Source organism: Tetrao urogallus, assembly GCF_951394365.1.
Source record: "Tetrao urogallus genome assembly, chromosome: 7".
Taxonomy (NCBI): domain Eukaryota; kingdom Metazoa; phylum Chordata; class Aves; order Galliformes; family Phasianidae; genus Tetrao; species Tetrao urogallus.
The window spans coordinates 17,442,526-17,469,394 of NC_136820.1; the positions used below are offsets into that span (position 1 = coordinate 17,442,526).

A 26,869-nucleotide genomic window follows, 5' to 3' on the forward strand; every position below is an offset into this window, starting at 1 on the left:
AGAATGTATGATGTGCTTTTATCTTTTATAACTAATTCTTATTTTATGTCCTCTTTCTTTTTCTTCTACTTCTGTGTTTACAGCTTAGGTGATATTAGATAGTCAAGTTTTTGGCATTTCCATTTCTCTTATTTCATGTTAGTACGTGAAGGTGAATAAAAGAGTAGACGTGGAGCTGTTAATTATCTGAGGTCTGTGAATATGTGTGGAAGTACAGCTCATGTTATCAACAGTTTATTTAAGTATTTTGCCATTTCTATTTATCTTTCAATTGTGGACCTCTCTCCCTGTCTCTCCTATTTATTTCTTGGTACGACCATACGACTTTCAGAAATATGAAGCTCTCAGTTTGTTATTTTAACTATATTGTTGTGTTTGGGAATTTTTTATATTCTCTCCCGAAATCAAGTGGCTACATGAGAATCTTGGATTTCACCCTTTTTTGGTTGTTTGTTTGTTTTGTTTCAATTGAATTTCTGTTTAGCCTTCATTTTTTGAAGATTCTGAAATCAGAAGGGAAAGAAAAACTTCAGTCATCAGTAGACTTGCTGATTTTAGCTTTGCCTAGTGGCTATTGTGGCAGCCCTACAGCCACTTGGCTGTGGCCATTTGAGCAATGTCAGTCCTAAGAAATGGAAATTTTCCCAGGGTTTCAGCTGACAGCACACAAAGACATTTACATCACCACCACCACCTGTTTTTTTCCTCATTACTGCCAAATATTGGAATTTCCTCCTACGAATAAATGAGATTCATTAGCATGTAGTAGAGATAGATGGATTGATAGGATAGACAATTGTCTTCCACATCTGTCTGAGTCATCTTCTCTCAGCTCGGTTTGAACTGCTTAAGGAAAATCTCCAGTATTTCCAATAAAAGTCAAAGGGTATTTTTCTGGTACTGGATCTGCCTAATATGTATGATGCTGGCTTTAAATGCTACATATAAAATCACAGTTCTACAGCTGAGACCTGTTGGGAGAGTATTCCTAGAATTCAAATCATAATCTCTTTGACTGAGATCTTAATAATATGCAAAGATACTGCCCAGAGAATCCCAACAAACCAAAACAGTGAGATTTGCTAAGATTCTGACTGTGGTAAAGGCACAAACCAAGACCATAGCAAGCAGAGGAAGAGCCAGTTTTGGAATCCAAAAGCTCCAGACAATGTGCAAGATTTTGGAGGCTTGAATGCCTCTAGGAATGGGGTATCCACAGCTTCTGTGGGCAACGTGTTCCAAAGCCTCACAGCCCATTGTGTACATAAATACAGGTCTGTAATGGAACAGTTCCAGATCTCCTATACGTTCCTTTAATAGCGAGCTTATTTTTAATATTAACATAATGACTTTTTAAGTGCTATATTAAAAAAAAGGTAAAAAAGACTGTTTTTCATGTCCATAGCAATGGAATTTTAATTTTTTAATTACCCAAATAGCTGCCCTAATCTCTTCTACTGCTGTGCTGGTTTTGGAACATTATCAAGTAAAGCACAATTATAAATTTTTGTAATTTGTCCTTATTGCAGATCTTTGTACTATACATCATTATTATAATTAACATAAATAAAATTTATATTTATGAATATAGATCTTGGAGCAAATTGCCAGGTGCAGGGTTGCCTACCACTGCCAATTTGTTGTCTGTCGTGTTAGAAAAAGGGAGAATAACTTGTCTTCTCATATTTTAGCAGAATAAACACTTGTATTTAATCAGAATTTAGAATAAAAATCATTGCATATAAAACCATTTTTTTAAAAAGAAAATAAATGGTCATGTGTTCACCTGTGCCTGGTGTTACTGGCTGCTTGATGCTGTGCATGAACATGAATGAAAACTCTTACTATACTTTGCATCTTTTTATGTTTAGGGTATGCATGAACTCTTAGCTCCCATTGTCTTTATCCTGCATTGTGACCACCAAGCTTTTTCACATGCCAGTGAAGCTGCACAACCAAGGCAAGCATACTGTTTTATTCTTAAAGTATTTAAATATTTTTCTTCTTTTAATAAAATATATAAAGTTTGCTGGACTAGAACATATAAATATGTGTTTTTTGATTATTATTTATAATTAAGAAATGGACCTAAAAAAACTGTTACATCTTTGTGCTTTTAGGGGAATGCTTTTATTTCATTTTCCGTACCATAGCTTCTGAAAGGGGTTTTTAAAGTGTAGACAGTGGTTGGTTCACAGCTGTTAGCCAGGGAACCCAACAAACCCAAAGGAAAACCTTAATCAAAAAGGTTATGTACATACTGTTTTTCCTCATGGTTTCTTATTGCCAGGAAAAGCTTAGTGTTGTCATTGCAGATAGAAAGTGGAGTACCAAAATGGTCTTAGAATGCACACATTAACAACTGTCTTTCCTTAAATCTTAAAAGACAAAATCAACGATGTAGATAAGTTGCTGTGATTGATATTTCTTTCAGTATCTGCAGTACTGTAGCTGCAATACCTGACTATGGTTTGTCATGGTAGTAACAGTAAGTTTAAGTATTGTTTCTCCATTTCAATCAAGCAGTGTGTGCACATATTTATTCACTTATATATAAAGTGCTACATCACATATGCTTGTCTGCTAACCGAGTTCAGATGCTTTTTTTCTTCCTTTATATGTAAACCTTTAAAGAAAACCAACAAAGCACTGGTTTCCTGCTTGAATCATTTGTGATATTTGATCAATTTCTTTGTCTTTTTTTATCATTACCTAAGGAGTCTACTGTTGAAGAAAAAACAGTTTAATTACGTATGCCATATAATATTGTACTCCACAATATGATTGTCCAAACGTAGTATTAGTGTAAGGATGGAATTTATTTACAAGTATGTATTTTATTCAGTGTATGTCTTCAGATATCCTGAAATTCCCTAGAAAATGCTCTTCACTGCAAAGTAACTCAAAATTACCATATGTTACGCAGAGCATTCTGTTCCACTGCCACTGAAAAAGTAGACCTACACAGCAAAGTAGATGGAAAAGAGGTGCTGTCACTGATTAATTGCTGTTAAAGTACAATAAAATACAGGCTATTAAAACAAAATAAATTAATGTTTTGATACTGCATATTTGACCAGTAACCATATTTTTTTGTTGTTGTTTTGGACAAACAGTGATAGATTGTGCAGCAATCAATTATTCTAGATCAAGCATACTCAAATAATACATTGTGACATTCAGTAATTTGTTATTTGGAATAATTAGATGGTTACTTCATTGTAGTGTAGACAAGGCAGCTAATTTGTTTTTGATCTTTATAAAAAGGAAAGACTTCATTTGTTCAATGGAGTCGCTCTTTTTAATTAAAAAGGCTAGTTTTCTCATCTGCTCTTTATATGAAAGTTAGCTTATAAATACATAATATTACATACAGAACACTGACCAAAAATAAACATTCACATTTAGATTGTTCACTGTTGATTTTTGCAGTGAGGAAATGAAAGTTCTTTTGAATCCTGAATATCTGGAACATGATGCCTAGTAAGTCTAAACAACTTCCTTTACATTTAATTTACTCTTATTATTAAATAATGTAATACATTATTTAACACCATGTTTCTGGATTTTCCCCTTTCAGTGCAATGTTCACACGTCTTATGAAGACTGCAGAGCATTGGTTTTCAACTTTTGAGCATGACAGTCAGAAGGTAAATATTACCTTAAAAAGTACTGTTTTTATTCTTAAGCAAATGTGGTTTTTAATAGGATTGAAGTAATTTGAAGACGATAATATATTTTCTCTTAAAGCAACTTTTTTTCTCTTAACCATCTCTTTTTGTCAACGATTTTCTTTTCCTTCCTTTTTTTCTTCTTGGCCTGAGCATGTTCTAAGGCAATGTCTGTGCCCTTTGATCACATGTGTAGCTTTTCACTGCAGCTAGTATGCTTCTTCTTTTCATGGAAAACCTTTTTCTATGTATAGTTCTACAGAGCTTTTTGTTTTCTATTATTTTTCCTGTCCTCTTTGAACTCTTTGCAGAGCTATCTAGTCCTTGCCTGTAATAACCATTTTTCATGCACGGCAGATTTAACAATTCCTTATGTCCATTTTGCCTCAGTCAGGTGCTTGAAATTTTCTTCAATTACATTTTTTCTGTCGTCACATCACACCAGCGAGAGGAAGGAAGAGGTGACAAGATTCTCAAAGATTCTCTTTCCCTTTTTATACCTCTCTTCTTTAATGCTGAAAAATGTTTTTTTGCTAAAGTGTAGATAGAAGACTCTAGCAAAACATCTGTGTTGCAGGTGTCCAAAAATTTCAGTGTGTTATATACTAAAAGAATTAGGCTCTAGACTCAGTTCCAGCTTGATGTACTTCATCGTTTTTCACTGAAACCATGGGGCAAGTAAAGTTAATGAAAAAAGCAGTAAGAATTTGGTCATTTTTTGATACCTATTTTTTGTGCACCTATCAGTGCACAAAAAACTATACTCGCAAACTTTAATTAGCGTGTACTAGTTTTGCAGATGGTTGGTCTGTCAGTTGAAGTAAAAGATAGTTGTCCAAGTGCTATTTAAAGGCTTCTTTTGTATTTAAATTTTTAAATGTATTTATGTATATATTTTACACAACATGGAGCGTTGGTATCTTAAGTCCCAGAAGGTATACCTGCCATAGTGAGTAATGCAGGCAGGCTTGTTGGTAACAGTGGACAAGGAAAAGTCTGAAATACCCAGCCTCAGTCTTTATTGGCAACTGCTTTTTACACATCTTGAGCAGATGGATTGGAAGGTGTATGGGAACTGTTGAGTCACTGCCTGAACCACTGATTGATCACCTGAGGCAAGGACTGAGTCAGCCATGGGAGCACAGGTGAAAGCAATTCAGCTGTGTGACTGGAAAGGGTGGAGCCTGGCTGCATCTCTCCTAGACCTCATTTAAGGGTGACTGCCACTGGGAAGGATCTCTTTCTGGAGATTCCTCTTCTGTGGTGTTTTCTTTGTGAACCTAGATCTTTAGATACAGGTGAGTATTGCTTCCCTGTTTGGTTGGTTTTCTATTTTTGCCATGATAATTTTTCCAGTTGTAACATCAACTGTAACAGCAGATAAGAAAGGCTGGGGGAGCAATGTTCTTATCACTGTCAGTGAAGATCAGGTTTGCGACCACCTGAGGAAACTGAACATCTGCTAAGTCCATGGGTCCCAGAGTCCTGAGGGACCCGTATTGGCTGACATACTCGCTAAGTCACTCTCAATGATATTAGAAAAGTCATGGCAGCCAGTTGAAGTCCCTGGTGACAGGAAAAAGCCAATATAGCACCCACTTTTAAGAAGGGTAGCAAGTACGATCCAGGGAACTACAGCCTGTCAGTCTCTGTGTTAGTGAAGGTCATGGAACTGATCTTCCTGGAAGCTATGCTAAGGCACATGGATTGTGAGAGACCACCACCAGAGAGTGGTGGTCAGTGACTCAGTGTCTGAATGGAGATTAGTGGTGAGTTGTGCCCTTCAGGTGTTAGTGCAGGGAGTGGTGCTCTTCAGCATCTTCATCAGTGACATCAGCAATGGAATTGAGTGTGCTCTCTGCAAGTTTGCAGATGACACCAAGCTGTGAAGTGCAGTTGGCGCATCTGAGAGATAAGATGCCATTTAGAGAGATCTAGATAGGCTCAAGAACTGGACCCATGTGAGTCTCATGAAGGTCAATAAATCCAAATGCAAAAATTTGCATCTGGACCAAGGCAAATCCTGCTGTCTTACAAGCTAGGACATGTAAGGATAGATCATAGTCCAGCCAAAAGGGACCTGGGGATACTAGTGGATGGCAGCTGGACATGAACCAGCAGTGTGCCCTCAGAGCCCAGAAAGCCAACCATATCCTGAGCTGCATCAAAAGAAGTGTGGCCAGTATGTCAGGGGAGGTGACCCCCCACCTCTCCACTGCCCTGACATCCCTGTTCATTGCAGGGGAGTTGGACCAGATGACCTTTAAAGCTCCCTTCCAGCTCAAACAATTCTGATTTCATTATTCTCTATCTACAGTTATAAATTACCATTTGGATTTAGGTTTTACATAATTTTCAGTAACTGCAGATAAAGCATATGAGATACAAATTTTATGAACTTATTACATAGTCACTTTTATTCTAACAATAAAGCTGTGAGACACTTCTCTGTGCATAGCTTTTCAGAATTCAGTGTATTCAAACATATTTGTTCCAATTTCTGTCACAAATGTGGTGAAGTTTGAGGTTGAATTTTCTTCCAGGAAATAACTAGGTCGGCTTACAGATTTACAGTGCCTGGGTAGAAGGTGAAAGTTTACATTGCCCTTTCTAGTTCTTTCATGGCATAAAAAATTAATAATGCAAAGCACATGGATTAATATCTAATTGTTTGTTCTTGTTCTTTGCAAACATGTATAATCTTTAATAATCCTTTCTTGTACGTATTCTTTTTACAATCATGACTGTGGATTGGCTACATAATGAAGTCTGGATCTTCACAAATGAAGCAATGAAAGCATGTGCTCTGAGATACGTGTTACATTTTATAGCCTCTAACAGTTGGTTCCATTACTCCCAATTGCCATTAGAGGAGCTTCTCCAGCTATGGCATTCCCTAGTGGTTAATGAGAGAAATCTGTCCGTGTTTTATACTTGCGCTATGTCCTAGCCTCTCTTTACAACTGTAGCATTTGTTTCCTAAATGCATGAATATATAAGTTGTATTAATATCAGATACCAGCCATTCCAATATGTGTTCTGTTAGGTAATGTTCTGTGGCAGGATTTAGTGATTCTGTTCCTAATACTTAAAGTTTTCAGTTGCATTTCACAGATATCCATATTTAAACTGTCAGAAGTGAATCTGATGCTGTCTTGTTAATAGCATAGCAAATATCTGAGCTGTCCTTTTTGTCTTTTTATTGTGAACTGCATTCCTTTGGGATTGATAATTTCTATTTCAAGGTAGCAGTAGATGGCTAACCCTGTGTAAGGTTTGCCAAGACTTAGGAGCTCATAAAAAAAGAAGAGCTTTGTCCCTTGTGGCATGGTAATAAGTAGTGAGTATGAGTGTGGGCACACAGATTCTGAATTTTAGGCAGAGACACTGCAAGTCATTTCTACTTAAGCATTTTAATGGATTAGTTGTCTTAGTTCATTTGAGCATCTTTCTGTTTGGGAGATGTCTTTCATGTTTGATGTGATTTTTTTTTTATTTTTCTATTTATTTTTTTTTTAGCAATTTCAATTGACTGAATTTACCTTTTTTTTTTTTTTTTTTTTTTTTTTTTTTTCCAAACAAACTGCATGAAAGGAGGTAACAAACTTCTCTTACAGACTTTAGTCGTTCACCAGATATCTTCATGCCCCAAATCATGAGGCACAGACAGTCTGTACATTGACTATTATTATCTTCCTGCCCACAGAGGTTGTCATGCTTTGAAGATTTCTGTTAATGGAGTTAATTTCTGTGGTTCTGATGAACTGCATTTTGATGGACACCATTTACTTACCCTGTGATTTTAAAAATGGCAAGGCAGCATATATTATTTGATGCTCTTAACCGTGCTGATTTTCACGGTCAGCAGTGCGTCCATGCTGAATTATGCACAAATGTTGTGAGATACAAGTAACTTCTTTTGGGCACTCATCCTTAGGAGGAAGTTTGCATTAGTTTTGGTAATCTGAATCTTCTGACACTTGAGTTTGTCTTGTAATTTTGTAAAGATGGCTATAAACCCACAGACAACTAATGGTGTAAAGGCTGATTTAGGCAACTACCTAGTCTTGCTTTAAAACATCTGATAGTTTGAAAGAGTCTAATGTTGAGATTTCTAGATAAGAATTTATGCCTATAAAAATTTTTTGCTTCTGTCTGTGTTCAGAGGAGAGTATTGCTGGCCTCTTCTCCTTAGTGGCTAGTACCACTAGTTTCTGATTATCTTTCATGAGTCAACACTCTTCTTACTTTTTTCACTTCTTAGGAAAGGAAATAGGAATCTTTTTTTTCCAAGTCACAGATTTATTTAATTATCATCACAGGCTTGTTGCTTCATCTGCATGTTTTTTTTGACTTATGTGCTAAATTTGGTGAATGTCTTTTTTTAATATGAGATTGCTCTTTTGTGAAGGTCATTCTTTCAGTATTTCTTGAAGCATTTATTCAAATATGGTTACTTCACTTGCATCCATGATTCACATATTCTACATAGCTGTTATGCTTTCCATGATATAACTGTTCAGCTTGAATATTCTTCTCTTCTTTTAATTAACAAATATTAAAAAAAAAAGTTTACTCATTAAGGAAGTTAGTAATAAACAATAGGTAGGAGAAATGCCCTTTCACAAAATACATTTGACTATAAAGAACATTAGTATTTAAATAATAAACAGCATTTCCAATTGACCCTTAAGATACTAGAAGTTTTATTTTAAATTTCTCTTTGGCAGAACACAAAAGTTTTTGAATGAAACAATCCCATTTCAGTGAACCTTGTTTGACAGACTGTGAGGGAGCTTTGGTCAAGTGATTTGCTAGGACACCTGAGTTGAACGTCTCTTGCTACTACAATAGCGTTGCAAAACCACTGCATTATAGTAGACAGATCATTCCCTTTGCTGAAGTTGTCATAGCAAAGCAATAATGATGCAGATTTTAAGATGCAATTTATAATTTATCAGATCCTTAAATAAAAGCATTTTACCTGAAATCAGCATTCAGCATCACATTCTATTTTCTACAGTACAGAAATGGAATAATTAAGAGCAAAAATTTCAAGCAAAGGAGATCAACAAAAGCCTGTTTTTGTAAGCTATTTGATAGAGATTATTAGATGTTAAGTGTCCACTTGAATATTAAACCATGTTATAAGTAATTGTGAAATATGCAGACTGCTCTTTTTCCTCTTAAATTGCTGATGGAGAGAGAAGAGGATTGAAGAGGGGACAATACCATAGGAAACAACCTTGGAGATAGTTTATACAACAGAAAAAAAAAAACACCTTTCTTTGTTATCAAGTGTTAGAAATAATGTACTCTTCACTGAACTGAACCAAGTGAAGCTGTCTTTCAACAGTTATAGCAGTAATTAAGTTGTCTTAAAATATTAACCCTTTGACCTTGATAATGCTTCTCTGTCAATACAATGAACAAAAGTACATAAAAATAAGAACCATTTTTTAAATAAAGCTTTCAGTTCTGAGAGCCATGATTACAAATTGAAACAAAATCTTCGTGGAATCTTCTTACTATTCCAATCTTCTTTCTAATTTTCTAACATTTTCTAATAACTTTAGCATTGCTCCTAACAGGTTAATTCTTCATTTCCCTTTCCCCTATCTTTCTCTTGAAATGTCTGATTTATTCTTTTTTGTTTCTTATCCTCCTTTCCATGGGTTTCTGATTTAGGATGCCTATGCTCCAGTAGTTTTCTTCCTCTGTTTTCACCTGCGTGTGTCATCTTACAGATTGTGACATAATTAACACAACCTTTGAGTCCAGCCAGCTGCATTTTTATCCTTAAGTTCATCTTACTGCTCTATTTCTTTGTGGCTTTAAAGATTTTTCTAATCTTTTATTAAAGATTTTTATATATTGAGGTACCACCACATGATTTTCTGAGTAAGGAAAGCCTGTTTAGAAAGGTTATTTAAAAATAAGTTATTTGCTGTTTGGAATGCAGCTTACTGTCCTGTGAGGGCATATATTCTCTACAAAGTTACTATTCATCTGTATTTTTTTTTGGTCTGACAAGTACTGCTTATATTAAAGCTGATTATTCTAGCTGTCAACACTTTATCAGCATGTGGAAAGTAAAGCACGTACATAGATTTGACTTGGAGAACAAGGGAATGAAATGCCTGGGGAAGGGAAACCCACAATAGGTGCCACAGAAGTGGTTACTTGAAATTGCTCTTTTTTTGGAAAAGGAAAAGACTATTGATATTTTTAAGTTTATTTTGACACCAGAGATTTTAAGTCAAAAAATTTCTGTAGCATAGGTAAACAGCAAGGGGTGTTCAATTTTTTTTTTTCCTGTTTTCTGTGCTTGCAGGAGAAAGATGTGATGATTACACCTATGCCATTTGCAAGGCCACAGGACTTAGGCCCGTCTATTGCTATTGTAACTAAAGTAAACCAAATTCAGGATCAGCTGCTGAAGAAACATGATATTGAGCTGTATATGCATCTGAACCGACTGGAAATTGCTCCACAGATCTACGGACTGTAAGTGTTTGTATCACTTTACTTAATTCCTTCTAGTTTTATTTCATTGTGAAGGATGATTTTGTCCTGAAATTTATAATTAGAGGAATGAGGGTAAGAAGTACTTAACTCTTAGACCTTATTTAATTGGCAGCATTACAGTGAATAAACCACACAGATATTTGTGACAATGATGTTCCCTCTGCAGATTGAGTCCCTGCAGTTCTATACTGGGGGACTTGTAAAAGATTCTCGTTGCAGTTATGAAGTATATATTCAGTTGTGAATATTATCACATATTCTACCTGTGATTTTCCTGTAAAAAGTAATAGAGCAACAGGAGACAAGGGATGGAGGAGGACAAAAATTACCAGCATTGAGTAGTTTGCTTAATTTTTTTTTTTTTTTTTTTTTACCAATTCACTCACTGTCAGTGAACTTTCCCCTGTCGCAGTAATGGAGGTTTGGATACTGGTATTGCAGGTTTTGTGGGGAATGTTAAAAGATGTGACATAATGATGATAAACTGTACACAGAGTTAGCTCAGGTAGTCCTTGTTCCATTAAAGTGGCTCAGGTCTGTTCAGCTAGCTTTGTCCTGTGTGACCCCATTCTTGGGGGGGGGGGGGGGGGGGGTTAAGGTCAGCTGTGACTTTAGAGGTTTAGAGGCTTTGTCAATGTATGTTTTCAGTGTGGTGTACAAACCACACATGGCTGCTATTTAGGTGAATCTAAAGCATACAACTTGCACGAACTATGAGGTATTGTGAGTTGACTGTGATTTTGAGAAAGAATTTTGCCTTCGTAATCTGGAATTATAGACAGATTATTCATTTTGATCATTCCTTAAGGGGCAAGTTGTATTTATAGTTGCAGTGACAGAAAAGTAAACTTTTTCCAACTTTTTGCAATGACTTAAAATTAACATGAAGTTTGCCTTGAATCACAAAACAAAAACTTTCATACGTAGGACAGAATTGCCAAAAGTAATTGTGAATTACATTTAACAACTTGATAGAAAATGTGAAAAGGAAGAGAAAAGGAGTCTTATTGCAGAACATAACTGCAATACTTACAAATAAAGTCTAATTTGATGTTATCATAAACTGAAATACTGCTGAGACATAATATGCCTTCAAGATAAGAGTTGAACTGCAGATTAGTCACAGACTTGCAAAGAGCATAGGAAGGCAAATTTAATTCTACAAAACTCGCCTCAATGGTTTTGATATCACTGGGCTACAGGGAGAGGAAGAATAAACTAAAGAAACTCAAGGTATTAAGAGCACAAAGAGGATAGTTTGTCTTATTAAAGCATTTTTTTTGCATAATGTGGAATTTTGTGGTTTTTTAGTATGCTTACTAGTCTGGAAGAGAAAGCAGGCATTGCTGATAAACTTCAGGGATAGCAATGAGTAGGTGGGTGGTGTAAATAACTAGGAAAACAAAAAAGCCAGGGTGACTCTGTTTTCTGAAGGCTTATGAAAACACACAAAATAAGATAAACCTCAGAAATTTGCAAACATATTTTGGGGCAAAAGTAATTTGTACTGTGGATGTTCAGTTTAATATTTTGCCTTTCAGTGAGAAATAATTGAAAGAAAAAAATTAGGCTTAGCTCAAAAATGTGACATTACAATTGCAGAAGAACGGTGCAGTCTGGTGTGGCATAAATAGAACTGAATCTGAATAAAGAAACTTACAGTTAAGGGAATGAATTATGAGAGAGAGCTTCAGGCTGACTATCAGGAAAACCTTACTAACGGGGAACTGTTAGACTGTAAAAAAAAAAAAAAAAAAAAAAAAAAAAAAAAATTTCAAAATTAACAATGGGAAAAACCATCAGAATATTTTAAACACAGGCTTTTGAAATGCTCTCAGAAGTTGATAGTATTGTAAAGAACAAATCTGTGTTGGCAAAAAAGGAAAGTAGGTTGCAAGTGAGGTCACATCCTTCTCTGATTTCTGATTTAATATAGAGGACAAGATATTAATATGCTGCTGGAGGAAAGTATCATCACAAAAGGCTTTCATTTAGTGGCAGTCTGCCCTAGCCTGAGCAAGTTATACAGTCTACTTATTTAAAAATGCAGTCATTTCTACTTTGGATCTTCTTGTAAACTTCTGTGGTAAGATAGAAATTCTTGCTTACTCTTTCTATTTTCATGAAGTTGGTTTTTAACCTTTAATTTTCCCAAGTAGTCATTTCTTTATCAAACAGCATGGCCAGGACATCAGGTACCCCAGTCTGTTCTGTAATTCCATGTTCGGAAATGTTCCTTTAAAATAAAGTGTAGCTACCCACTTCTTGAAAGTATGCTCGCTTGCTAACAAGAGCAGTTTTAACTGACATTTCTGTACTTGGAGTATGACTCATTAAATATCATTACTGTCCAGTGGTGCAAAGGTGTGATGCCATTTTTATGTACAGTACATATTACAGTGTTTATTAGAGCTAGTCCTCTGTTAACCATTGCGTCATTAGCTGTGTGGAAAGGCTGAACAGCCTGAGTCTATTCAGCCTGGGGAAGAGAAGACTGAGAGGGGATCTGATAAATGGTTATAAATATCTAAAGAGAGGTGGGGGGCAAATGGGTGAAACCAGACTCTTCTCAGTGGTGTGTAGTAGATCAGACAAGGAGTAAAGGCCTAAAACTTGAAGATAGGAAGTTGCGTGCTAACATGTGGAAGAACTTCTACACAGTAAGGGTGATGGAGCACTGGAGCAGGTTGTCCGGTGATGTTGTGGAGTCTCCTTCTGTGGAGATAAGACCCATCTGAACGCCAAACTGTGCAACCTGTTGTGGGGTACATGCTTTCCAAGGGAGTTGGACTCGATGATCTCTTGAGGTTCCGACCAAGCCCTGTGATTCTGTGAAAATGAAACTTCTCTGATACTTGCTGTTTTGCGAAGTTCTTGCTTATGAGAGTGGATTGCTTTATCTTCTGGAAGGCAGTATTGAGCAGACTTCGCATTACCTAGCTATCTCATTTCATTGCTGAACAGAAAGAAAACTGTGGTAGGTCAAGTAAGATGTATTATTGCTCTGGCTATGCCATATTTTTGTTCTGTGGTGATGCACATTGATGTTATGTGCAGTAGCATTAAGACAGGTATTTTTTTTAAGTAGAAATTTTATGAGATAGCAGATTAATTCACTTGCAGTCAACCACAGCATGTCCCAGTGATAATTATTCAGCTGTTATTAATATCAGCTAAAATGGAACCAGCAATACACAGATAAAGGCTTTTGTCCTATCATTCTTCAGTCTTCTTTATTTGCTATGGAGTTTTTTGACCTTAAGATAATGTTTTGCAGAATAACATTGTTTAACGTGCCTGGTATCACTGCAAATTGCATGCATTCTAACCAAACTATAATAATTATCTAATCACATCTAATTTTCTACTTTGTAAAGTAAAGTACAAGAATAGTTGGGAAGTAAAATTGAATTGATTACATTAACAGCTCACTGCCACGCTTTCTGATAATAAACTTTTCTCTAAATAAAAACAAAAAAGCTGAAATTGAACAGAAAGATTAGATACTCTGAAGGGCTGACAGTTTCAATATTTAGTTTAATTACAAAATTAGATGAGTTAGAAAAGATTAATGTACTAGATGATATGGTATTCTAATGTTAATTTCCTTGACCCTTACATCTAATTCATGTTAAAGTAAAAAATAATTATTGCAACACCATTCTGCAGCTTCTGCAGTGGGCAGTGTTTGCAGTGACAAATTAAGCAGGTCACCTTCCCAGAGCGAGACAGAAACAAAGGCTGAAGAAGTCCTAAAACGCGGATATATGAAGACATTTTCCTCCATTCTCAATTTGTAGTAGAGGATTTCTTTTAGACTTCATTTAAAAGATTAATCAATTGGGAGAGCCCCTCATAATATCATTATAACTACTTTATTTTATGTAGTGGGAGTTTCAAAGTGAATTATATTCATATTACATCACATGAAATTCATATAGAACTGCATGCAATAAGTACAACCAGCTCATGAAAATATATATGACACACACACAACGGTAATGACAAGGCATAAATATGAAGTCCTTTATTTAAGAACAGAAATTAACTGATGGCATAAACTCACTAGCTTCTGCATCAAAACTCTGATGGCAGATTATATGCTGATGGTATACTGGTTGAGGAAACTCTTAAGCACACATCCATCTAACAAAAAAGCACTTGCAGAAATAAGTGTAAATATTTCATGATAGCTTAATCTCAGTACAAAAGAGGCCTTCTCAGAACATTCAGTGTCAATGACTTTGCCTCCCACTGCCACTGTACTTTCCGATGATCAGATAGTCGTACTGCATACTGCACTTTGAGATTCAGTTTCAGCCCTTTAGGCTGATACCGCAGTTATACCTCAGAAGAAAACTCTCATGAAGCAAAGGGGGGAAAAAAAAAAATGAAGAGAAGGTTACAAACCAAGTCACAAGGTACATTTGAAGCTAGCATTAGAAAGGTTATGTTACAGCAAAATCAAAGCAGGTGTGCTGCTCCACTATTACTATTCTTAGTTGCTTTGCTGTGAGCACTGCTATGGGGCGTCCACCTGTTTTAGTTTCTCTCCCATTCCATTATGGTACCAGGCAGTATTCTTTTCTGTAACTGTATTGGTCTCTGGAGAGAGAATTTAAAGGATTTAAACAGCAGCAGCAAAGAACCATAAATCATATTCATTTTATCCAGGGGAAAAAAAAAAAAAAATGCTCATCAGATTGAGTAAAAATCTTCATGATCTTCAGTTAAAGTTGAATTGCCAGTCTTTCAAAACAAAACAAAAAAAAAAAAAAAAAAAAAAACCAACTTTTTGAAGATCATCTAGGGTGCCTGGATTTGTTTTTGACATTTCACAAAGGGGGAAAAAAAAAAGTATAAAAGGAAACAGAAATAGTATATAGCATGGCCAAAACCGATTCCAGTTTCTCTGTGATTTTTAATCCAATGTCATCAATTAATTGGACAGCGATTACGATGTAACCAACTTCAATATACTGTGCTTGCAGGAAGAGAGCCACCAAAATCTGGCCCTACTATTAAAATAAATGAATATTTAGTATCAGTGATGACTGAGACTAAGTAAATACAAAATCTTGATGAACGAAGAACTAATTCTCATTTAAATTACATGAAATGAATTGGGAAATTAGTACCAGTTACTGGTATTTCTGGTTGAATTCCAGTAATTATGTAGATCGCTCCAAAAGCAATGCCTCCTGTTTATTTCCATGGAAACTACAACAGATACGAAAAGGACAATAATAATACTTAATAAAGCAAATTCTCATCTATACAGCACTATTTTTCAACAGTCACCACCATAAACTATCCATTTTTTGCCAGCAATTGGCATGAGCCTGCATGCTGCGCTCATAAAAATTCTTTATTGCTATCTGGAATGCGGCTTGCCTTTCATGTTGCTGTCACCAATGCTGAAACACCCACCCACCACCTCACTGTGCTCATATCCACTGTTTGGTCTCCATAAACATCCAGCAAGCATCAATGAATGTCAGCTGACGCCATTTTTCCTTCATCAAGGAATTTGGTCACACACTTTTGCTTCATCTGCACTTCCTTGTCAAATGCCATTTTTTCAGAGTGCCTCTCTTCTATGATCTGTTGCACAGCAACAACATGTGATGGAATACTGGCAGGAAGTTTCAGCCTCTACTGCCATACCACCAAAATTTGCCTCTGAAATTGTGGGACAACATAATAAAACAGGAGGCTTCTGAAGCAGCCCTCATATATTTTCTTCTTGAATTGAAGCATTACATATAAAAAAGATTTTAATGTCGTTTATGTCCTATTCTGTCTGTCAGTAGAATGCTTGAAAGGGCTTAATGTCAGATGTAAAGGGTTTTTTAAGAAAGGTTACAATCCACTGTCAGTTCCACAAATTAAAAAAAGATACAGTCTACTGGATTTTTAAATGAAATTTTTGGGAAGTGATACAGAGGTCTGAAGACTTTAGTATGATTTTTATCTTGTGTAGTGACATAAACATTTTCTTACAATAATTAAGTTGAAAATAAAGTGACAGAGGAAAATAAATCTGAAGCTATTTTAGGAAGTCTCAGTATATTTTCATGGAGACAGGAGTTGCTTCATCTGTTGATGTCTCAGTTGTGTTGCAGTGGTTTACTATATATCAAAGGGTTTGCTTTATGCAAGTAAACTTTGGGTATTTCTTGAAGTATCAAGGTAGATATCTCACTTTCAGGAAACAAGCAAATGGTCCGTACCTCTGGGTGTTGCTTTTCTTCTGTTTTAAAATGTGACTACCCATCTTTTGTTTTCTAATATGATGGATAAGTTTCCCCAGGAAGCTTTCTGATTTGTTGACTGAAATATTTTCATCATTGCTTTTTTGTGTCACTTGGTTTTTCCATTCTTGTTGTGTATTAGGTTGAAAATTATAGAGTATAGTATATCCTATTTCCCCACTCTCACAAGTAGTACTGTAGATTTACTTTAGACTTAAGATTTGAGCATATAATATACATAATGTGAATGCCTACTCTATAAACGGAATGAGGGACTGGCTGAGGTGTCAAAAGTGTTCATTGGACTTTTAGTCACCTGCCACCTAATTATGTGCTGAGAAGATAATGAGTAGTACTGGATAGCTGTGAGGATAGAATGAAGATTTGTCATCGTGTTGTTCCTTGATGCAGGTGATGAGCTTCTCATATGAAGCACGGAAAGCTGTCTTTATGTGGGAAAGAAGCAAGCAAGAGGGCCTCCGTTTTTACTTTCATCGTACAGCCATAAAAAAAATCTGGTCACGTATAACATAAGTAGTCTTCCAGACCAGTGGATTTGAATAGGGTATCTTCTGAAGCCTGTGATGAAATTGGGAGAAATATATAGAGGTGTTTGGAAGTCTGCCTTTGTCTTTCTAGTCAATAGCTATAAAGCAGAAATTTAAGGTGCCCTGTATCAAGTATGGACTTCTCCTTTGCTTTTCTTATACCTAAATCACATCAGCAATTCAAGTTAATCAGTGCTGTTTAATTTAGTGCATCATTTTGTTTCCTTCAAGGACACAAATCTTACTCAAAGGTAGTGGAACAGAGGTTAAGTAGCTGTTGCAGGAAACAATTACCTCAGGCGTATGCCTAGAAATGGTATTGAGCTAACATGTCCATGTTAACTTGGTGCAGCAGTTTGGAATTAAGCATTTGCTAGCAACCAGAGCATTTTGCATAGAATCCATTCTGCGGATAATTCATGGTTTGATTTACCAGTGCTTCATTCTGACTAATTCATAACTTTCTATCTGATTCAAGTTAGAACGGACATGCATATATATATTATTAGCACATCCTTTATTTTCCTGTGGAGACATATTATTACAGCTGATAATGAAGTAATGAATAGTTCCATGTGCACCATACAGGAAGGGAAGATCATCTTGTCATCAGTCTCTAAGATAAAAGCTGATCCTCGAGAGTCATGATAACCTAAAGGCTAATGCACAGAGAAAGGAGATGTACAAGGATGAATTTCTACTAGAATGCAGAGAAAAGCCTCATCATCAGTAATGGCAAGATGCCGAAGACAAAACTTGGCAACAGTTTTAAATTGTAAAATTTAAAAACTATTATTTGTTCTTTAAGAACAGCTAGGATCAAATGAATGGTGCAGATAAGAGGAATTTTAATAAAAATCCTTGAACAAGTGAGCATGAAATACTTAATGCATGACCTAGGTCTGCTGGAAGCGCAGGAGATAAATTTCATTTGGAGAAAAAAAATAAAAAGACATTTTGAGTAGTTATCTTTTTCTTCCATGTTAGAACAAACTAAGCCATTTTTTATTTTCATGGAAGAGTGGGGAGAGGAATGACACAGAACTGCATTTGAGAAAAGTGGTAGGGTACTGCCTACAGATGTGGGATGACTACTTCAGGGAAGGCATGGCCTTCAATGTATCTCCATTGATCTAGGAGGACATGTTGGTATGCAAGCTCTTGATGATTTTCGTCTGAATCCTTAGTTTTAATGGAAAATTATATCCTGAAAGCACAATGAAAATCTTATCAAAAATTAATAAACCATAATTTTGTAGTAATACAGCCAGTCTGCATTGTCTCTAGAAGCCTGCATTTGCTAAGTGGAATGCAGATAACTGGGGGGGATGTCTCTACAATGTCAGCAATTAAAAAGAATGCTCTTTTTCTGCTTTTTCTCCCCACTAAAGTAGTAGCTTGCCAGCTAATCAAGTCATCCTGTCTGCCTGTGATCTGAGAATAGTTCTTGAGCAGTGATTTCTATCCCTATGGACAATTCTTCCTCTCTCCAGTCTAACCAAATGTTACAGGCTGAGGTGAGGGAATTAAGGGAGGGGGGAAAAAAAAAAAGTGAGGGAGATGGGATGAATTCTGCATGGAACCTATATAACATGGATTTTTTTTTTTTCATTCTGAATCTTCTCTGACATACCTATTTTACTGGGAGTTCTTCATCTGGATAAACATATGTCAGTTTTGGAAATGTATTCAATCTAAAAAGATCCTGCTTGGAAAATAATACCATAAACTGTACTAAATTCTAAAATGAGCAAACTCAATAATAGTTCTCCATGACCTTGTGAACCTCTTTCCAACATTTGCTTTAGTTGTAGAAGCTTCAGCAATTTAGAAAAAAAAAAAAAGCTTGCTCCAAATACGTGCGTGCCTTGAGTATCTTTTAAGGTTCCAGTGTGCCAATGTGTTTTTGAGCAAGAAGTATCCTATGAAATATTAAAGCAGGCTAGCTATATCTGAAGAATAAAATCCATTAACACAGGTTACAGGAACAGGTTGCTCAGGAGTACTGCTGTTAATTAGGGAGCACAATTTTGTGTAACTTTTGCATATTATGAATTTGCAATCCTACTCTAGGTAAAGGATGAGAAATGATGATTGGCAAAATTTCTAAAAATAGTATTATGTTACCATACTAACACCATAAAGATCATTACAGTATTTCATCGCGTTGCTTAGTGAATGTGACAGCATGAGGCCTTAAATGGTTGAGTTATAAAATTTAGCATGAAAATCCCAAAATTTCTGCAGAAAGAGGAAATCTGTACACAACACTGCAAAATAGAATTGCTCAGTATGGAAGAATGAAAACAAACAAGAGCAGGAGCTGGTTTCAGACACATTTTGAGATCAATGACTGAATCATACTTGAATTTTTAGAAAAAGTCAAGGGTATTGTTCTATTTTCTTCCTCTGAAAATACTCTTAAAATATCATTTCCAGCTTGATATTAACTCCTTATGGTACCTTCCTTGAATTTCCAGAGTAATGTTAATAAGGAATGAAGCCAGTGCATGCACCTAGGCCTTATTATTCAGCACTGAATGTATTGACAGCTGTACATTAGATCTTCACAGACTTCATAGAAGCAATCCTATATAATATCAGGAAATTACCAACACCACCTAGGAAAGTATACAAGAGAGTGTCTCTTTTCACAGGCCTTACGCTGGCATCTGTAATTTTTATTTATCTGCTTCTCTTTACTTCTCATCACTTCATTTGAAACTAGGACCATGATAGCGTGCTTTCTATGATTAGCTTTGTACAAATATTTTTCTTCTTGAAATCTGACCTGTCTACAATGATCTTTGAATGCCACACAAGCAAGGTATGCTGTTACTGAAAAGAGGGAGAAAGAACAGAAATTTGTTATTGTATTTGTTGTCCATTAAGCTTATAATTGAACAGAACACAAAATAACATCCTATATGGGATAACTCAAATCAAGCCATTTTGCCCATTGTCTCTCTTACTTCTGAGCAAAATCACAATAGTAACTGGACAACAGAAGAAAAGAATTCCCACAGTTTGTAACATTTCAAGGTACTTTATACACAGAAGCATAAATGAGGACACATTTACGTGTATAGACTGAACAGATGAAAAGACAATAGCTTCTGTGATCTTAACAATTCTATGTATTAGTATTAACGGTTTTGACAGATTAATATATTGAAAACTTGCTTAAAATTAATTGAAATAAAATTAATTGAAATATTTCATTTTCCTTTTTCAATAACTATAATCAGAAAAACCTTTTTTAATAGTGTATTCACAAATCCAGCCAAAGTAGTTAGCACTACATCTTGCTTTACTGTACTTTTATCTGAGCTATGGGACTTTCCCACTGAAATATATCCTCTGATTTATCTTCTGTCTAAACTACTTTTTACGTTATGACTGTGCTGCAGTCTTTTATATTCCCTGTGACATCATGAGACAGCTGTGTTACATTGTGTTTAAGCAGTACTAAACCTTTAAACTTTAAACGAATATTTTTCTTCTTGGAGGTATAAATAGAATATGTAATAAGGATCTGTGGGATATGCAATTAATGTCACTTGTGAGGAGAGGCCTTCATGATGCACTTGGGTTTTGGCACTCTTAAATTATGAGCTCTTTACTAGACTCATGGGATAAATTCCATATCCCCCAGATGCTTATTATGTATCTTCCATGTCCCTTAATTCCTATTAGCTGGATTAGGAGTTGTTGTGATGTTGAGGTTTATGGTAATTTAACTGGGATGTTTCTTGGTTATCAATAAATAAACTTCAAAAGTTTAGTAATTTTTATTTTCTAGCAATTCCAATGTGAATAGCTGTAACAATTTACATAAGATGCTAGTTGGATGTACTAAAAAATTTGGTCAGTTGTGCACATTAGTGTATCCATTATCTAAATTTTTAAAAACATGCAAATGAATAAAAGTGAAAGATTTCAATAGGAAAGAATGAGCCAAAGTGTAAGGTTTTAGGGTAACCAAGATGGTATTTCCTTTTGCTTCCAAAAAACTATTTGCCTAGAGAATAAATATTTTGTTGCTCAATGATGATGTTATTAATGTTGTAGTCTCAATCATTACCTGGGGAGTTTGTCAAACTGGTACAGAATGGCCTAGATTAGTTATCAACTCAAGAGCGAATAAGATTTTTAAAAGACTCAATAAAGTCCAGTGATTAATTGTTATATACTCTAATTCATGCCTATCCCATTTTATCTAATTTAATAAAAGTCTGAAATGATGATTAATCCTTTAACACCAGCAGTTGCTGGTACATCCATTATATGTCCAATCTGAATTCCTCTGCCAAGGAGTTAACTACTATTTTGAACTTGGTGTGAAAAATATCATTATAAATTTCATTAACCTGATCATCAAATTTAAAAAAGTCAACTCATAAAATCCATTACTACATATCATGCATCGAAGATTAAAAACTGGTCCTCAGTGGGCAGGAATAGCCAGGATTTAATTCCCATAGCATATGTTTAAAGTGCTCATATGACATTATTGTATCTGTAATTATCAGAATTTTATGTTTATTAACCCAAGTGAATTAAGAGTCTTGTTTTGAGTAAAATTTAGCATGCGTGTTAAATTGACCATTAATTCTGAGCAAATCAATGTATACGTATTTACAACAAATTAAAAATATTTGTTTAGGATATTGTAATAATTTTTGTGTTTAGAGAATTGCGTTCCTGTAATTTTTCATTCTTGGATGAAATAATTTACTTCTTCAGTGTTTCCAGTTGGCTGTCTTGGTGTAAATTCCCATGCCTGACATTGATTTAAGTCTTCTGGGGGAAACTTGAAATATTTCATGTTTGCACTGTATCTCAACTACAAATGAGTCTTCATCTTCAATTAGGTGTTTTTTTCCAAATAGGTAATATAGCACTGTTCTTCACTGCTGCTTGGCCCTCTGTGAGAGAGACTTCCCTATCCTGTGCATTAAATATGCCTGAGGAGAGGAAATAGGCACAGAAATTCACACCTCTCCACAGTGTTCATAGGTTTGTAAGTGTAAGGGTACGATAGACGTTCTGTTAAGGCATGAAAGATATGATACCTGAATTAAACAGTTTAGAAAAAAGCTAACAGTACAAATAGGAAAATGTTATGAAAGCCTTTGTAGAAGTCACCTGTGACCTAGATGCAAGTTCTTTCAAAAATAACCTACTGCAAAGTTCAGTTCACCAATATAATTCAAATTCTCTTGTATTCATAGCATTCATAACTCCCCCATTTCAACCAGTTCAATGCACTGTTTAAAATGTGGTTGGACTTCCCAGTCTGGCTCCTACAGGTGCCTTTGCTGAACCAACTCTGGTTTCTGCTGTCTGTACTGGGCACAGATGTAACTTCAGATATTTAGAACTGTTACAACTGTCACTGCACACTGCAGGAAGACATGCAGCTTTACTGCTTGGTGTAGTTTCACCTTACACATCCTTTCATGACCTGTCCCAATCATTGCATCTATTTCACTTGTTCTCTGGACAGAAAATGATGAAGTCAGAAGGATTAAAGAGACCCCTTTTCATCCCCAACCTACCTGCCTGGTGAAACACCTTTTTACAGACACCTAGTATCACATCAGCTGCTGATCACAGCAGTACAGAAGTGTTTCAGAACAGCCAAAGAGACTCCTAAGAGATCTTTATTATGTACTTGGATTTGGGGGCGTTGGATTTGGAAGTGCATATTTGCACTGTAAAGTTTAGGTTCCCTTGGCGTAAAGAAAGGAGGAAAACGCCCAGATGATTTTATTCTTGGATGGACCAAATCTTCTTTCTAAAGTTCATCTTCAAATCAAAAAAGTTTGTCCATTGTGAAATCCTTGCCTTTGCAACCTTGTTGATTGAATTATCTTTGATCTATTTTTTGATGTTATCTTTGATCTAAATTATCTTTTGATCTATTAAATGCCAGGCTTAGAGCAGCTCTTTCTTCTAACAAATGTTTTAAATGTCTGCAGTACCTCACATAACCTCTACCACCCTGAGGGAAAAAAAAAATTCTCCATAGAGGTTGCAGTGGATATGAAGAAGTAGCATCTCCCAAGAATTTATCTCTGTGGACTTTAATAATACCCAGCAATCTTTCATGGGATCCTAAAAGATTTTGTAACTTTTTTGAGTGTTTGAACATTACAGAAAATTACTTTCCCTGGGCTTTTTAGAGGAGTTAATTATCACATTTGGGAAAAGAAGAGCAGTGCTACATTTCCTTAAGAGAGAGTTAAGAGGTTAAAGTTAAGGTTACTGATAAAGAGAAATGAATATTTGCTTTACTTTGGTTTTAGTCTCAGATATCGTTCGTATGTCCATTTCAAGAAAGAAAAGTGCAGTATTTTTTTTCTTGAGGTGCTATCAATACATGGCTTTCAGGCAGAGGTAACTGCTCTTTGGCTGCTGAATCGCATCAGAAGTGAAACAGTGCAAAAAAAAAAAAAAAAAATTCACAGATACATCTGAATCATCCAAGTGCCCATTCATTTGATTATTTTTTTCTTAAATTTCAGAACTGGTAAAAATTACATGATTTTCACAAAAGGCACAGAAGTTTGGGAGCAAATCAAGCTCTCATCAGAATGCTTCACTATGAGAGTGGTGAGGTGCTGGAACAGGCTGCCCAGAGAAGTTGCGGATGCCCCGTGGCATCCTGGAGTTGTTCAAGGCCAGTTTGGATGGGGCCCTGGGCAACTTGCTCAGTATTAAAGGGGGAGGTTGGTGGCCCTGCCTGTGGTCAGGCTTGATCCTTGAGGTCCCTTCCAACAGGGGCCATTCTGTTACTGTTACTCACACATTGAGTGAAGATTTGGGTCAAGACAAGGAGACGAATGAGGGAGAAATGAGATATAGGGGAAGTCCTACGTGTAAGGCCAGAATTGCTGAATCTGGAGGATATAAGTTGCATTTTCAGAGTAGTTCAGACATTAAATAATGCTGGAGGTCCAGTTGCAGCAATCATATGGTAATCAAAGGAGTGAAATTAATACCCAATTTTAAACCTGAACATGGATGTTGTATTTAAGTTAAATAGATAAAGAGTAGCCTAAAACACATACTACTTCAGTCTTTGTGTATTTGCAGGTGTGGGTGAAGCATTACAAAAGCATATACTATTTAAAAAAAAAATATATATATATTTCTTTAGCTAACTCCTTGGTAACATTCGAGTGGAAGAAAAGAAAATAAAGATGTAGTTTAACTGATTTTGATGTGTGTGTGTGTGAGGGGGGAACGAAGGTTCTTCCTTTTTTCCCTGTTTCCTCCAGTTATAAAAATTACACTGATTACACATCATAAAGCCTATCTGTAATAAAACGCATCAGCTGGCCAAGGTTTTCATCGCTCACTCAATAATCCATTAATACAGCAACGCTGCCCAGGCATCTTTATAATACCAACTCGGAGGTAATTTTAATCAGCTAGACCAGCTGGTATTTAACAGCAGCTGCTGGAGATGCCACAAATATACTCAATAGCTGACATCTTTATTTGCAGTTTTTCAAGGGGAGAAGAGATCCTCCTGTGGTTACTTATATTGAGCTTTTTTTTTTTATTATTACATATATAAGTGTTGGTACTGGAGGATAATACCTGAATAAAGGAGTGAATAGAGTTAAAAAATAAAATTATACTCTTGGAATCAGAGGGCTTTTTCATGAAATCTTCATAAATGAACAGAAAAATAAAGAGTAGATGCTGGCTTTGTTGGAGTGTAGAGCCTTTTCCTGGTACAGTTACACTAAGCTCAGACATTGCTTGCAGCATAAAATGTGCTTTGTGGTGCTGCACTGCCCTGTCTTACTGAAGATTTTCTGTCTCTCTATGCCAAAAATAAGTGAAAAATAATGCTTTTGATAGAATAAAGTGATTCCTGCTCACACGTGTTCAATTTCAACTGACACGTGCTTCTTTTGTCCTCAGTTTTGGTTTAAAGTGCATGCAGGAGTATATATGTGTATATATCTATGCTTAAGTACACGGATGTTTGTGTATAAATAATACACGGTATGTTTATTTGTACTTCTCATCTCTTATAAAGCTGAGTAAAGTGCTGCTTTCTGCAGCAGTAAACGTGGAATACAATTTCTCACTGGGTTGAGGGGGGACTAGCAGAGGCAACACGAAGTTAACAGTCACAAACACATTATAAATAAAAATTTAATTACACTTGGGGGAGCTCAGCTTACAAAGCTCACAAATCCATAATGGAGCTTTCTGGTAATAAAGGCCTGATCTGTTTGTTAAACTACAATATCCCTGTCCTTCTGTATCTCTTCTTTTGTATAAAACTTTAATTTCTCCATTGCTTACCAATTGCAAAAAGGACTGACTTCACTGGTAAACAGTTTTTTTCTGTCAGATACCAAATGTTATCTTTCTTTATTAAGCAAATAGTTGTAGCTCTTAGGTAGGGCAGGGGAGGTGCAATAAGAAGTGTGAGGATATCTATTTTTTGTTGACTATAATGTGGCAGAGTGGATGGAGATACATTTAATATCAATTTGACTTGCTGGAGGTAGGCTTTTGCTAATGTATGAACAAATTCTAATGTAGCAGTTTCTTTGTTATGAAGATAGCAGTCATGAATGAGGAAGAAAATGTGCTCTTATTAAACTTGTTGAAGATGTAAGTGCTCCTAGAACAGTAAAATGAAAAGTACTAGGCAGTTTTATTTCTTTCTTTTAGACTCAGAATCTCATAGGTGAACACGGGGAGGGAGACAAAAGAAACTAACTTGAGTACATGGATATTAATCCTTAAAAAAAAATTAGAGGTTATACTAGTCATTTGTAGGTAACTCATTTATAATTCTCAGTGAGGTACTTTTCTGATCAAATACAGATGTGTCTGAGGCTGTGACTGACTGCTTCAACTTCAAATCCAGCAGTAGAATGAATTACTGCAGTTGTGATTTGACTAAAAAATACTTAGCAAACATGTTTTCTCTTATTTATTCTGAAAACAGTCTGTTTAAGTTTGTTTAGTGTGTTTGACAACAGACAGTTTGATATATTGCCGGGCACAGCAGTAGGTTGGACTTGAGTAGTATTAGCTTTCAGTGTTTTGATTAATGGTAATCGTTTCAATGAAAAGGCATGTTTTACGTACATCTCGTAGTTCTGAAAAACAGAAGTTAACTTGCAAGATCTGTAATTACTGTTCTGAGTTAGCATATAAAAAAAGCTTCAAGAGCATGCAGGCAAATCACAGTAGGGCTTTTGTACGTCTGTTTATTTCGTACTGTATTACATTTTGCATTTTGTAGCTTTTAAACAGTAATTTTTGTCTAAGAAAATAAATCTTAGTTTTCATCTCTTGTTGAATGCTGCAATGTGTTTAAGACATATTTCTGAATTCCACATTGTAATTCAAATCTTAGTACGGTGAAATTTTTTCTTTCCAATCATCAATAACAATAAAAGAAGGTCAACTTGGAGACTCACCTGTCTCCTCTAATCCCAGCAGTCCTATAGGGAAGAAAAAGCTATCTGTACACCTTGAAAGACTGTTTTCTCTGGTTAGAAAAATACTTACTTATCCCACTCGCAGAATGCATTTCTAGTTTTCTTAAGATGCTTTTTTGTGTGAAAAATAAATATTTCATTTTCAGTGTATATTCAGGAAAAAGGGGAAAACTGATTATTTTTGTATTTAGGTAAATAAAGGATTGTAATGATATGTTTAGATGTAAGGGATATAGTACAGGATGTCAACTATTATTACTAATGCCATCTTTCATTTATATAGAACTTTCATCCTAAAAGACTGTAGTTTCTAGAAAATGTAGATTTAAGCCAAAAACACAATTAAAAATATATTTCCTTGTCCCGGCATGTTAGCTTCAAAG

The 26,869-nt window shown here is 35.6% G+C and overlaps 1 protein-coding gene across 1 annotated transcript in view; it reads left to right on the forward strand.

Annotated features, from left to right (window-relative positions):
- TBC1D5 (TBC1 domain family member 5) overlaps positions 1–26,869 on the forward strand; it is a gene marked incomplete at both ends in the record, with an annotated part of 172,926 nt that overhangs the window by 53,795 nt on the left and 92,262 nt on the right. Inside the window, 4 exons of the mRNA XM_079538284.1 lie at positions 1,872–1,960; positions 3,433–3,483; positions 3,581–3,650; positions 10,006–10,178. Of these exons, the coding sequence (XP_079394410.1) occupies positions 1,872–1,960; positions 3,433–3,483; positions 3,581–3,650; positions 10,006–10,178 (383 nt within the window). The remainder of the gene's footprint in view (positions 1–1,871; positions 1,961–3,432; positions 3,484–3,580; positions 3,651–10,005; positions 10,179–26,869) is intronic.